Here is a 15722-nt window from a genome sequence, read left to right as displayed (position 1 = left end):
GGCTGCAACGACTGTCAAGCACTTCGGGAACACACAAGGAGTTGCTGACAGGCCGAAGAGAAGTACTGTAAATTGACAGTGTTTGTAGTTTACAACAAACCATAGGTACCTTCTGTAGCCCCCAAAAATAGCAATATGGAAATACATATCCTTCAAAGGGAAAATTCACAAGCTAAAACAAGAAGATAACCTAACGTGCCTTGCCTTGTTTACTTACACTTTTTGTAATATCAAAGACTCATTTCAGGATTGTTTGGAGGAGATGGATTTCCCTGACCTAGTGTGTGTCTGCCTCCTGAGAGAACACACAGAAACACAAAACAAAAAAACTTTCCCCCATAGATTTGAAAGCATCTTCTCCCCTTATTGGTCCTTTTGGTCAGGTGCCAACCAGGTTATCGGAGCTTCTTAGCCCTTTACAGGTAAAGGGGGGATTTTATGCTACCCGTAGCTGTATGTGTACGACAGGCTGGCGTATGCAGTCCTAGGGATTTAAGGATGACTCTAGAGTCCTTTAAGCTATGCAGTTTCAAGTCTGTTTGCTTCGAAAAGAGCAATTTGCCTTCAAACTGAAGGTCCTCAATTATCTGCTGTACCTCATAGGGCAACCCGAAGATTGAAGCCACAAGCTTCGCCTCTTGATCACTGCAGAAGCCATGGAGCAGGCTACAGAGTCTGCCGTGTTCAGTGCTTCCTGGAGGGATGCCTTGACCGCTAATTTCCCCTCCTCTACTCAAGCTCAGAACTCACCCCTGGAATCCTGCAGTGTAATGGCAAAATTCAGGGAGCTCTTGCTGCAGGAGTTGCAGTCAGACCAGCCCAGGAGTGTCGGAGGGCTGGCGATCTCCTCTGGAGTAGATCATTCTGCCAAAAAGGTTAAATTTTTTGGCATCTTTAACCTTGTTGGCCCTTGCTGTCCCTGTCTCTCCCTTTCATTCACTGCTGATACAATCAGTGAGCCCGGTGTGTGCGCGTGGGGGGGGGAGGGAGTTACCAAAACGCATACCCCTTGTCTCCATCCTCTTAGCAGTAGGCTGGCAGGATCCAGGAGTCTGCCATAGAGCTTTTATAGGCTCCATGATGGCACTGTTCATGAGTGGTGCCTGCCATCGATGGCCCTGAGGCTGCTAACTAGGGCGTGGGAGGATTCAAATCTCCTCTGCCTGGATACCCATCTGAGGGTGGGTTTGGGCACCCATCCTCAGGAGGCTCCTGGTGCACCCTGTAATCATCTTGGGTGGACGCCATAGCTCCACCTCATCTAGAAAGAAGCAGCAGCCTGCACTGGCCCCTGTACTTCTCCCTCTGCCCCAGATGGGTCCCGTGGGGGAAGAGTCCTGTAGTTCAGTATGGGCTCAGCACCGGAGACTGATCCCCGTTCTGATGGGGATGGCGGGGAAGCTCTTGACTCACATACTAGAGCTACCTTCTGGACTGGGGGCCCTAGATTGGCTGGAAAGCCCAGGGATTCCAGAATTGCCACTGCAGTGGCATTTGCCATTGTACCAGCAGCCAGGCTATTGGCAGCATGCCCTGGTTCATGTCAGCAGTAGGGTGCTGCTGTTCGGAGTGGTGTCTGCTCCTGTACAAGGCATAGGACTCCGCTTCTGAATTGGAGTCCGAGGAGTCACTTCTCAGCGACTGGGACAGAGCAGTACCAACTGGTGCCGAAGAACGGTGCCAGGAGGAAGGGATATCAGCACTGCGCTATCATGACTGGCTTGCCCTTCCTCAGTCCTTGTTTCTAGTGCTGCTACTGTTAATTACTGAATGGCCAAGGATGGCAGCACCAGGACAGATAGTAAGTCACTTGCTGCCACAAATGCCCCCAGCCTTGATGGTAGTGCCAGGGCTGTTGAACACCAATGGCCTCCCTTGGCAGGGACTCCAATGGTATCGGACTCAACAGCTCCCTTCCCGAGGCCAGAGTCAATGGTACCGCTTACCCTGCTAGCGTCTGAGGGGCCCAGTACAGGTCGCACTCTATCAGCATCTCTATGGCCCATAGACCTTGGAGTTCAAGAACGCCCCAGTTAGTCTCTCTCTGCTTTTTCCTTGGTATCAGCGATATGAAGCAGTGGCAAGAGTCCTGTGCTGGAGTTGACTTCCTCGGCGCCAGTGATGCGTGTTTGTGCCGGGAGTCCCGGGCCGTCAGTGCAGAGTCCTTCCTTGGTGCCGGGGAGGTGGAACAGCACTGTGCTTCCCTCAGAGACGCCAGAATACGTTTCACCAAAGTTTGAGTGCTTGGTGCTGAGTCCCCATGACTTGGCTCCAAAGGGGGACTGAGCGCTGCCTCCATGAAGAGAAACTTAAGCCCTGTCCTTTTCTGTTCTGGGTCTGAAACTCCTGCAGATCCTGCACGTGGGTCTCTCCCAGACACATAAGGCAGCTAGCAAATGGATCACTAACTGGCATTGGTTTGTGGCACGATGCACACCGTTTGAACCCCTGGGACCAAGGCGCATCCTGGTGCTCAGGGAAGGGCTAGCCCTGCTAAGCAGGGTTCGCTGACTATACTACGAAACTAACTGAACTTACCTCTAAAGGGTAACTATTTACAATTTTACAGAACCAGTCCACTTAGAGCAGGTATTAGCAGAAGTGCATGTGAGCAGAAGTTCCAGTGACCATCATGGGCGGTAAGAAGGAACTGAAGCAGCGGTGAGGCCCTATATACTGGCGTGACTCCAGGGGGCAACAGAGCTGACTTGGAGATCACTGAGGAAAAATACTTTCTGCCGGCAGCATTTGGGGTGAGCACACACCTACATTGGAATGGACATAAGCAAGCACTCAAATAAGAACTACACGTTTGTTTAGATGAATTTGGAAGCCCTGACCAGATTTATATTGTCCCTAGAATGGTATCAAGGACAGATGCCCTCCAGGCCTATGTGGCTTCCCACTGAGGTTGAGAAAAATCAGTGTGTAGGAATACTAATGCAGCCCTCAGTCCCAGCATTTATAACAGTTCCAGCTGATACTTCCTGGCTAAGGAAAACTGTTACACTTACAAGATCATGCATCCCACGTTGGGACAAGAAAGATCCAACTCCAGAACTCAAGTGAAAAAGAAACAGATTATGAAAGGGATCCAACAATGTTCTTGGATCAGATAATTGTCAGTGCGAAAAACAAACGTACTCTCATCCTTATACATTTTGGGCCCAACCAAACACCTACTGAAGTCAATGGAAGTTCTTTAATTGACTTTAACAGACATTGCATCAAGCACCATGAATGTACTCAGCATCAAAGGCAGCTAGTACACTCAGATCTAGCACCATTATTCTCCTAGAATAACTTTGATACAAATCTAATGGTTGAGATGTAGCCCCTTTGTGCAAGTACATATCCGTAAGACTTTTCAACATACTCCATAGCAATGTAATTAACATGTCTACACTTAATCTGAATCAATAACTAAAGCTAATACTTCTGCAATTTAGGAACTAAAAAATTTTACTGGCAATGTTGCTGTAGAAAATACTGATATCAGTGGATCTTAAGAGCTTTAGGTCTTTTTCCATTTTTGTTTTTCTGGCTCACTGTACTAGAATTCTGGTAATGCTGGAAAGTGCTTTGAATGAAAGAGAACTTACTCTAATTAAACTGAGAATGCAAATACAATTAGAAAAGGAGTACTTGTAGCACCCTACACTAGACTAACAAATTTATTTGAGCATAAGCTTTCGTGAGCTACAGCTCACTTCACAGGATGCATGTAGTGGAAAATACAGTGGGGAGATTTTAATATACACAGAGAACATGAAACAATGGGTGCTATCATACACACTGTAACAAGAGTGATCAGGTAAGGTAACTATTATCAGCAGGAGAGCCGGGGGGGAGGAGGGAACCATTTGTAGTGATAATCAAATCAGCGGCACTACTATGGGTACCCACATGGCCCCACAGTATGCCAACATTTTTATGGCTGACTTAGAACAATGCTTCCTCAGCTCTCGTCCCCTACTGCGGCTACTTTACTTGCGCTACATTGATGACATCATCATCATCTGGACCCATGGAAAAGAAGCCCTTGAGGAATTCCACCATGATTTCAACAATTTCCATCCCGCCGTCAACCTCAGCCTGGACCAGTCCACACAAGAGATCCACTTCCTGGATACTACGGTGCTAATAAGCGATGGTCACATAAACACCATCCTATACCGGAAACCTACCAACCACTATGCTTACCTACATGCCTCCAGCTTTCATCCAGATCATACCACACGATCCATTGTCTACAGCCAAGCTCTACGATACAACCGCATTTGCTCCAACCCCTCAGACAGAGGCAAACACTTACAAGATCTCTATCAAGCGTTCTTACAACTACAATACCCACCTGCTGAAGTGAAGAAACAGATTGACAGAGCCAGAAGAGTACCCAGAAGTTACCAACTACAGGACAAGCCCAACAAAGAAAACAACAGAACGCCCCTAGCCATTACCTTCAGCCCCCAACTAAAACCTCTTCTACACATCATCAAGGATCTACCACCTGTCCTGAACGACGACCCATCACTCTCACAGATCTTGGGTGACAGGCCAGTCCTTGCTGACAGACGGCCTCCCAACCTGAAGCAAATACTCATCAGCAACCACACACCACACAACAAAAACACTAACCCAGGAACCTATCCTTGCAACAAAGCCCGTTGCCAACTCTGTCCACATATCTATTCAGGAGACACCATCATAGGGCCTAATCACATCAGCCACACTATCAGAGGCTCGTTCACCGGCACATCTACCAATGTGAGATATGCCATCATGTGCCAGCAATGCTCCTCTGCCATGTACACTGGCCAAACCGGACAGTCTCTACGCAAAATAATAAATGGACACAAAACAGACATCAAGAATTGTAACATTCAAAAAACCAGGAGAACACTTCAATCTCTTTGGTCACTCGATTACAGACCTAAAAGTGGCAATTCTTCAATAAACACACTTCAGAAACAGACTCCAACGAGACACTGCTGAATTGGAATTAATTTGCAAACTGGATACAATTAACTTAGGCTTAAATAAAGACAGGGAGTGGATGCGTCATTACACAAAAGTAAAACTATTTCCCCATGTTTATTTCTCCCCACCCCTAATGTTCCTCACATGTTCTTGTCAACTGCTGGAAATGGCCCACCTTGATTATCACTACAAAAGCCCCCCCTCCCCTCAGCACTCCTCCTGGTAATAGCTCACCTTACCTGATCACTCTTGTTACAGTGTGTATGGTAACACCCATTGTTTCATGTTTTCTGTGTATATAAAATCTCCCCACTGTATTTTCCACTACATGCATCCGATGAAGTGAGCTGTAGCTCATGAAAGCTTATGCTCAAATAAATTTGTTAGTCTAGTCTAAGGTGCCACAAGTACTCCTTTTCTTTTTGCTGACACAGACTAACCTGGTTGCTACTCTGAAACCTGCAAATACAATTGTAATCCTGTCTCTTACCAAATGTTTTAACAAAGCAAGCAGTGTTTGTTTTTTAATTAATTACTCTATGATCCAAATTTTTATCTATTAAATGCAGACAATTAACACAAAAGAGTGGCTTGTGTCTCAGATGTCATGTGAATAGAATTTATCTCCAAGACATTTCCTCTATAATAATGCTGAATCTCCATCTGAAGACATAATGAAAGAGACACAGTCATGAACACCTTCAAGCATCACTTATGAAGGCAGATGCTCTTAATGTCATACTGGTGACATCAAAGAATGCTCGTATGTGAGGTCCAGCTACTCTTTGCTATAGCCTCTTCCTGCAACCCTGCTCTTGAGGTGAGGGTGAAAAGAACAGTTACTGATATCTAGAGGTGGACATACTTCTATGTACCCGCATTTGACAAAGATGGAGTGCTGGAAGGAAGCAAAAATACCTCCTTTACTTCTGTTCCTAGAAGGAGATATCTTCCATGTTGTTCACAGTGTTGGCCCCAGGACATTAAAGAGACAAGTTGAGTGAGCTAATATTTTTTTAGTGGACCAACTTCTGTTTGTGAAAGAAACGAGCTTTCAAAGCTCTTGTTCAGGTCCTGTGCAAGATCAAAATTTTGTCTTTTACCAACAGAAGTTAGTCCACTGAAGGATATTACCTCACCCACCCTGTCTCTAGAATAAGATAGAATTGTCCAGATACCATATTTGTAATCACAGGTTTCAGAGTAGCAGCCGTGTTAGTCTGTATTCACAAAAAGAAAAGGAGTACTTGTGGCACCTTAGAGACTAACAAATTTATTTGAGCATAAGCTTTCGTGAGCTACAGCTCAGTTCATCGGATGCATTGAGCTGTAGCTCACGAAAGCTTATGCTCTAATAAATTTGTTAGTCTCTAAGGTGCCACAAGTACTCCTTTTCTTTTTGCATATTTGTAATGCGACCCATCTTTAGGTATCTCAATTTGAGTCTTAAAAAGCCTCCAACAATAAAGGGGGTGGATTTAACCTTGGATCCTCTTATGGGCTTTGTTACCTCTCTGCTTCACAGTGAAGATACACTGGTCCCAAAAGATTCCTTCACATCCCTTAGCCGAAGTTAGTCCTAATTGTTTTCATCCAATCCTTCAAATAGGAGCCCCATGTTATGTCGTCAATTCAAGAGGTGGAAGCACTGAAGCTTCTGGAGCATATGTCCACATTAGCAGCACCAAACCCATGCCATTAATTATTAAGACCAGTTCCAAGTGCAGTGCAGAGGAGTGCAGGAGCTTTGAGAACATGGATGACTCAAACTACTATTTGCATCAAGACATTGCTTCATTACACCGGACTGACAAAAAAACTTTAGTCCTGGACATAAGAGGACTAAACTGAGAACAGCCTGAACACAAACGTTGTACAACCTTTAAGTAACACAATTATAATTCACTCAGATTAGAAACTCTTTAGGGCAGGGACCATTCTTTTATTAAGTATTTGTACCGTGCCTAGCACAGTGCAATTCTGGTCCATGACTGGGGCTCATAGGTGCTACCACAATACAAATAACTAATAAAAATTGTTTAGTAGTTCTAAGTTCAATGTCCTTGGGGGAAGGATCACACCAAAAACTAGTACAGTAACACTACACTTGAGGAGGGAAAGAAAGGAAATGTACTAAAAAAGAAGATCCTTAAAGAAACTTGAGAAAAAATTAAGGTTCTTAGACTCAACATGAAGAATACTTTATCACCTCTCTCAAGCAAAGGTAATAAAATAAAATGAGAATAGTTTCTTTCCAGAAGTAACTAAGGAAGATGCTTCTAAAATTAAGCATTTTTAAATCAGCAGGTGCAGATAACTTACATTTAAGAGTTTTAAAAGACTTGACAACCGATGTTAATTTTTAATAAAAATGTTGAAAAACTGGAGAAACTCCAGGACTGTCAATATTTTTAAAACAGAAAACAGGATGACTCTGATAATTATGGGCCAAATTAACTTGACAATGATTCCCAGCAAAATAATGAAATGACTTAAATCTTCTAATTCTTCAATGTTAGAATCCTTAAGTATAACTAACACCAATCAATATGGTTTCATGAGAAAATATGTTGTCAGACAAACATGATATAGTTCTTTGACAAGATTACAAGTCTTGTTAAAATATCAGCCTGCCAAGGTGTGATACAATGACAACAGAAGTTGGTCCAATACCCCGGGACCAATACGGCTACAACAACACTTCATACACTTTCTCACTATTTACTACTTTGTGGAACTAGAAACTTTACTTGATTAGCTGCAACACAATTTTCCATATAGGTTATTACTTTGATCATACTCTACTTGAGCAATTTTTAGATACACACCCACACCCCAACAGAAATACATGATGCATTATTATTTATTCACACATGCTAGGACAAAGATATTACTTTACAGTTGAAACAGTGCAACACTTTCCTCAGTGGAAATGCGGGTGACAGAATAGGCCTTAAATGGATTATTCTTCCTAACATACCTGAATCTTTGTGCCTGGTGATGAACCGGCCCTCCAAATCGTCTAGCTGGTGAATGATACAGCTGTGATAACAGTGCCACATTTTTGTTCTGGTTAGGATTGGCTGCAAACTTCACAGTAATGGGTTCAGAGGAACCTGGGGGTTTGTGACCATTGAAACTTGTAATTGCCTCTTCTGCTTCTGACCTTTTGTCAAACCGGATAAAAGCAACCCCTCTGGACAAACCTTTTAATCAAAACAAAAAAAAAAAATGCATTAAGGATAAGCTCAAAACAATTTTCCAAGTGAAAAAAACAAAAAATTAAATACTTCTAAGGTCATGGCTTTAAGTACTACAGTTTTACTGGTGGTTCTTCAACAGGATGTAAACAAAACATTTAAAAATAATTACGAAATTAAACACAAATGAGCACATTTACTTCAAATATATAATGATGATGGTGGAGCAAAAATGGATTTATAACATGTTAGTTCATAGTCCCAAAAAAATCAAAAACTGTACAATGTTCAAGTGTTCTAGGAAACCCACTGTCAGCTGACATTAAATGAAAAATATTTCAGATCAACTAAAACGTTTTCAAAGGAGAATTGCAAAGTAACTATTGGGCTAAAAATCATTTTTGCTCAGTTTTGTTACTCAAAATATCCGGAGACTGAAAACAAACAATTTCCAAAACAGGAAATGAATGCATGCTGATGACACACACCATTTCACAGATTCAAAGGCCAGAAGAGAACATTATGATTGTCTAGTCTGATCTGCTGAACACATGCCATAGAATTTCACCCAAATCAAGTGCATTAGCTGATCACCATATTTGGGGTCGGGAAGGAATTTTACTCCAGGGCAGATTGGCAGAGGCCATGGGGGTTTTTTGCCTTCCTCTGCAGCGTGGGGCACGGGTCACTTGCTGGAGGATTCTCTGCACCTTGAAGTCTTTAAACCATGATTTGAGGATCTCAACAGCTCATACACAAGTTATGGGTTTGTTAACAGGAGTTGGTGGGTGAGATTCTGTGGCCTGCGTTGTGCAGGTCGTCAGACTACATTATCATTATTTGTGATTAAGCTAGAGCATCTCTTAAAAAGACATCCTATTGTGATTTAAAGACCTCAACTGATGTCAGCTCCATCACACCCCCTCAGAAGTTTTTTCCAATGGTTAATTATTCTCTCTCAAAAGTTTGCACTTAATTTCTAATTAGATTTTGTCTTGGTTCAACTTTCAGCCACTGGAGTTTGTTAGGCCTTTGGTAGATAAAAGAGCCCTGTACTATCAGAAATTTTCTCCTAACACAGTCATAAACTGTGATCAAGTCATCGCTTAACCATCACACATTGATAAGCTACATTGAATGAGCTTCCTAAATCTCTCAGTCTAAGGCAGGTTTGCCAGACTTAGAATCATTCTACTGGCTCTTCTCTGAACCTTCCCTCTCCCCCCTTTCTTTTCTTAAATAAATGTGCATAGGTATAGTAACAATAAGAGTCTGAAACATTTATATAGCATTTATTATACGCAGACTGGAAAATGTTTTTTAAAAGGTGGGTACACGATCATCTCCATTCTACAGATGGAGAAAACGGAAGCGTAGAATGTTTAAGTGATGTAATCAAGGTCATGAAGCAAGTGAATGGGAGAGCTGGGTGGAATCCACATCTCCTGCTTCCTAGTACAGTTATGGTTACATTATTTTACTTGATACATTCAGAGCCTTTCTATTCACGAGCTTTTGCCGCATTCATTGATGATTTTAAAGTACATTGGACTGAAACAGAGCATGGCCCTTACCTTAGTCCCTGCACTAAGGAAACACTGTGTAGCTCTGAAGTGCCTGAGTTAGATATATGTTCTTATTCTTTCCCGAGCGTAAAGACTCGGCTTGGGTAGCACCAACAATGACAAGCCTCTCCAGTTAGCTGTGAAGTAGCAGTGCCATGAACATGTTACTCTATGATCTTCCATTTGGGGGTTTCCTCGCACCTTCATGTATCTGGTACCAGTTATGGTCAAAAACAGGAGACTTGAACAGATGGACCACTAGTGAGATCTAATTTGGTTATGTTCCCACATACCCCCTGCACCAGCCAGAAAAGATATTCCTATGCTAGGGGAGGAAGAACACACTATATCCTTGCAAAGGGTGTCACAGCAGCTGCATCTCCTAGCTTCCAGCAGGCACTATACCACAGTCTGATGCAGTGTCTCACTTCTCTTCTACTCTGTGCTGTGCTCCTTTAGTCCTCAATCCTGTCCTACCCAAGTTACCATTTGAAATAGATCACCTATAATTTACTTGCTGTATAAAAGCACTTCCATTTTTATTATTTTTAATACATTGTTCAATTTCCCTTTTCCGTTCTCTTGATTATCTTCATAATTACATGCTTGTCTAATTCAGTTTGTAAACACTTCAGGTCTGGGCCCTATCTTTTAATCTCTAAAGACCATGTAAAGTTATGGCACTATATACAGGTTTGCTAAAATTAACATTGTCCATACTGTTCTATGGGACATAGGAGAAGAAATTACACAGGAAAATTAAAGAATTACATCCTAAGGGACAAGGTCTTCTCATAAGTCAGATAAAAATTGGTTATGTGACAACCAAGTTTAATACACAGCTGTTGCTTAAAGTGCAGAAAAGTTATTAATGGGGCACTATAAGAACCATTATTTAAGACGAACACTACAACTGCAACATTTATAACAGCTATAATTGAAAAGGCCGATCATTTCTATGAGAAGCCCGTTTTCAAATACTCAACTTTGAGAAACTTTCACACACTGGAATGAAGTTTTCTAGGACTGGTCTCTATTTCATGGGATGTCAGATTAAATAGTTTCACTGTCTTTGTTTACAAGGAGAATGTGTGCATGGGGGAACCTCCTCCATTATCAAAATGCGACTATTTTTGGACAGATCTTGTTCCAAAACAACTGGGAGCAGAAAGCTGGAATTTGGCAAGAGAATGAGGCGCATCTGAGTGCTCTGATGAAAAATTTATTTTGACTGGTCCAAGTTATGAGGATCAGAAAACTACATTTTTGTACAATTGTTTAGCAAAGATCTGCATGTGTAATTTTTACCCATATTTTAAAGGGAAGGAAGGCTATGCTGCACATGGCATGGCTAACTTAGCTGTACAATCTGTACAAGATACTTCCTGCGACAGCTATACAGTTAATGTCATTTGGGGTTCAAACAGTGCACTTGTGTAATCTTTCATGAGTTGCCATCTCCAAAATTCAACCTAGATGGAGCTACTATAAGATGAGTGCAAAACTGGTTGGAAAACCATTCTGAGAGAGTAGTTATCAGTGGTTCACAGTCATGCTGGAAGGGCATAATGAGCGGGATCCCGCAGGGATCAGTTCTGGGTCCGGTTCACCGCAGTATCTTCATCAATGATTTAGATAATGGCATAAAGAGTACACTTATGAAGTTAGCGGATGATATCAAGATGGGAGGGGTTGCAAGTGCTCTGGAGGATAGGATTAAAATTCAAAACTGGAGAAATGGTCTGAAGTAAATAGGATGAAATTCAATAAGGACAAATGCAAAGTACTCCACTTAGGAAGGAACAATCCATTGCACACATACAAAATGGGAAACGACTGTCTAGGAAGGAGTACTGTGGAAAGGGGTCTGGTGATGATAGTGGATTACAAGCTAAATATGAGTCAACAGTGTAACTCTGTTGCAAAAAACCAAAAAAAAAACCAAAACCATCATTCTGGGATGTATTAGCAGGAGTGTTGCAAGCAAGATACAAGAAGTAATTCTTCTGCTCTACTCCATACTGATTAGGCCTCAACTGGAGTATTGTGTCCAGTTCTAGGCACCACATTTCAGGAAAGATGTTGACAAATTGGAGAAAGTTCAGAGAAGAGCAACCAAAATGATTAAAGGTCTAGAAAACATGACCTACGAGGGAAGATTGAAAAAACTGGGTTTGTTTAGTCTGGAGAAGCGAAGACAGAGGGGACATAACAGTTTTCAAGCATGTAAAAGGTTGTTACAAGGAGGAGGAAGAAAAATTGTTTTTCTTAATCTCCGAGGATAGGACAAGAAGCAATGGGCTTAAATTGCAGCAAGGGAGGTTTAGGTTGGACATTAGGAAACACTTCTTAACTGTCAGAGTGGCTAAGCACTGGAATAAATTGCCTGTGGAATCTCCAGCACTGGAGATTTTTAAGAGCAGGTTAGACAAACACCTGTCAGGAATGGTCTAGGTAATACTTAGTCCTGCCATGAGTGTAGGGAACTGGCAGACTTAAGGCTGTGAGAGCAACCCTTAACTTTGACCATTCCCGGCCCGAGTGTTGAACTAAGCAACGCTTATCATAGAATATTAGGGTTGGAAGAGACCTCAGGATGTCATCTAGTCCGGCTCAAAGCAGGACCAACCCCAACGAAATCATCCCAGCCAGGGCTTTGTCAAGCTGGGCCTTAAAAACCTCTAAAGATGGAGATTCCACCACCTCCCTAGGGAGCCCATTCCAGGGCTTCACCACCCTCCTAGTGAAACAGTGTTTCCTAATATCCAACCTAGATCTCCCCCACTGCAACTTGAGATCATCGCTTCTTGTTGTGTCATCTGCCATTACTGAGAACAGCCTAGCTCCATCCTCCTTGGAACCCCTCATTGGATAGTTGAAGGCTGCAATCAAATCTCTCCTCACTCTTCTGCAGACTAAATAACCCCAGTTCCCTCAGCCTCTCCTCGTAAGTCATGTGCCCCAGCCCCCTAATCATTTTCGTTGCCCTCCACTGGACTCTCTCCAATTTGTTCACATCCCTTCTGTAGTGGGGGGGACCAAAATTGGAAACATTTATCGTAACTTTCTCTTAAACCTCTTTCAGTATATTCAGAAATGACAAAAAACTGTTAGCAAGTTTGTGAAGCTTGTTGCTCAAAGCTTTTGGTTAGTAGTAACTGGAAAGGACCTTGAGAAACTCCAGATATACTAAAGTGCAATGAGCAATTATGAAGATCAATTTCAAGTTGATTACGTGTTTAACAAACAAGTTATCCTCTCACATAAAATGATAGCTATTATTTAGCAGTAAAATCCAGCCTATCTGTGGAAAGTGCTTTCTTGCTTCTCCTTGTCCTGCAGCTGGGGTCGGCAGTGCAGACTCACAGAGTCTGATTGGCACAACTTTTGCAAATCAGATGGCCACAGCAGATGTTCTTGGTTTGAAACTGGAGTTTTCATTCTCTTAGGCAGGCTGCCTGACACACCTGACAAGCCCCCATTGCCCAACAGAGGTACAGAGGTGAAGCAACATGCCTAAGGTCAGCTGCAGAACTGGGAATAGAACTCAGGGCTCTCGTATCCCAGTCCTATACCCTCTCCACTGTACCACGTGGCCTCCCTTGTGAAAAAAGTAAAGTAAACAAAATCTCCTGCTTCAAGTTGCAAGCTGATCTTCTACAGTGATGAAGTACTGCATAAACAGATAGTTGTATTGTTCTATGTCAAGCACCAGGCATGGACAATTGGTGGGGGCAAGATACTGAATTTGGCAGACCAAAGATCTGATCTGGTATAGCAAATCCTGTGTTTTTAATACCATTCTCAATTTACAGAGAATCATCTACAAAATGGACTCCAAGTCATGTGTTTCAGAAAAGCCCCCAAAACAGAGAAGTTTGCCATTCTAGTTCTATATTTCTGGACATAGTGATCAATACCAAACTCAACAATTAGTTTCTGAACATATATAAAAATTACCTGGAAAATTAAAAGTTAATTTTAAGCACCTTTGAAAGAATGAACATTTCTGTGTATCCTGTATAGTCAAGTTTTTAATATCTAACATCACTGTGCGTACCTGTAGTTTGATCCACGAGTACGCGCGAGTTGATGATGCGGCCAAAGCGTGAAAACATGTCTTCTACATCTTTTTGTGTCATTGTCCTTGGTAGTCCACTAATATACAAGTTAGCATCTTTGATAACTTCAGAACTCGGACGAGCGTATGAGACCTTCAAGAGAAATTTTTTTATGGTATGTGAAATTACATGAATGATTTGCTGTGTTATAAGATACCCACCAAAAATCCTTCCTTTGTAATATACGCAATTTTCCTATAATAGTTTCATAAAAGGAAAAAGATTGCCAGCATATAAAAAGCAAGCAACAAAAGTGTTTGTGTTTGGTTTAAAAAGATACACAATCCTCTTCACTATTCGACTCTACTGACAATGAAACCAAGGCTCTGTCTACACTGGGAAGTTTCTGCACAGTAAAGCAGCTTTCTGCGCTGTAACTCCCAAAGCGTACACATTGCCAAATCACTTAGTACGCAGAAACTGCGCAGTTGTTGCACTTAAAAAAAAAAAAGCGCTCCAACAAGAGGCATAGATCTTTCTGCGCCGGAGACACAGCACTGAGGTGCCACTGTAGACACCATGGTTGATTACAATGCTGCGATTGGCCTCCGGGAGGTGTCCCACAACGTCTGTTCTCACCTCTCTGGTCATCAATTTGAACTCTACTGCCTTTAGGTGACCAACCATCATCCCCACCCCGTAAATTCTTTTGGTCTTAGCGCATCTTTCCAAGAGACCATGCCTGCTCCATGCACCAGGCGATCCCCTGCTTGGTACAATGCTGAGCTGCTGGACCTCATCAGAGAGGAGACTATCCAGACCCAGCTGTGCTCCACTCGTAGGAATTATGATACCTACGGACAGGTTTCACAATGTATGACAAAGAGGACATAACCGGGACACGCTGCAGTGTAGGGTAAAAGTGAAGGAGCTGCGGAATGCCTACCACAAGGCGCAGAAGGCAAACCGCCGCTCCGGTGCTGCCAGTTCTACAAAGAGCTGGACGCGATACTCGGTGGTGACTCCACCTCTACTGTGAAGACCATTGTGGATACTTCAGTGGGGCGTGTCAGTTGAGAGTGGACCAAGCCAGGAGGAGGAAATCTTGGACATGGATGTGGAGGGGGACCCAGAGGTAGAGGATGACTAGGAGGCCAGAGATGCATGCAGCCAGGAGCTCTTTTCTACCCTGGAGGAGGCTAGCCAGTCACAACTGTCAGAGACTGGCAAAGCACAAACAGGAGAGGAGGCCCTTGGTAAGTGGATCTGATTATGGGAATTGCTGAAGCGAGTTGTTGGGGGCAGGAGGGTTGCAGTAAGCAGACTTGTCTCCCACCGCATGCCTAGTCTGAGCTGCGGAACAGCCTGTTGATTGACTCCCTCACTTCATGGGAATCTGCCTCAGAGATCTTCAGGCAACTCTCGCGGAGATGCTGGGAAATCTGATGCCACAGGTTCTTCGGCAAAGCTGCTTTGTTTCTTGCCCCATTAACGGTCCCTTTCCTACACCACTGAGCCGTCACGGGCGGGGGGGAGGGGGGAGTGAGGACCATTGCTGCACATAGGCTAGCTGCATAGGCGCCAGAGAGGAAGCTGCAGGCTTGGAGAAGACCCTCCCTTGATTCCCTGCTCACCCTCAGCAATGAGATATCTTCCATAATGATCAGATCCTGTGGAAAGTGTGGGGACAGGAATGATTACCATCCCCCCCCCTTACAGTGCTGGCTCTCCAAGAGCCATATGCCCAGAATACAGCAGGGTCCAGGAAGAGTGATTTACCCTGCCCCTGCGGCTACTCACTATTCTGCGCGTCTTCTGGCTTGTGTGTGCTTGCCTGGGGTCAGCCAGTTAGTGACAGGTGTGAGAGTACTGGCTGTGTTTTAAATCAATGAATTAGTGTTGTCTTGTGTTGAAAA

General features: G+C 43.2%; 1 protein-coding gene across 1 annotated transcript in view; it reads right to left on the bottom strand.

The window, feature by feature from the left end:
* ELAVL1 (ELAV like RNA binding protein 1) overlaps window positions 1-15722 on the bottom strand; it is a 71436-nt gene that overhangs the window by 7785 nt on the left and 47929 nt on the right. The window contains exons 4-5 of the mRNA XM_038383837.2: window positions 13806-13959; window positions 7961-8186 (exon numbers count right to left, since the gene is read on the bottom strand). Of these exons, the coding sequence (XP_038239765.1) occupies window positions 7961-8186; window positions 13806-13959 (380 nt within the window). The remainder of the gene's footprint in view (window positions 1-7960; window positions 8187-13805; window positions 13960-15722) is intronic.

The sequence above is a fragment of the Dermochelys coriacea genome, chromosome 25 (genome assembly GCF_009764565.3).
Source record: "Dermochelys coriacea isolate rDerCor1 chromosome 25, rDerCor1.pri.v4, whole genome shotgun sequence".
NCBI classification, from domain to species: Eukaryota; Metazoa; Chordata; order Testudines; family Dermochelyidae; genus Dermochelys; species Dermochelys coriacea.
Note: the sequence above shows the minus strand (reverse complement) of the source record. Positions and strands in the feature narration are given on the sequence as shown.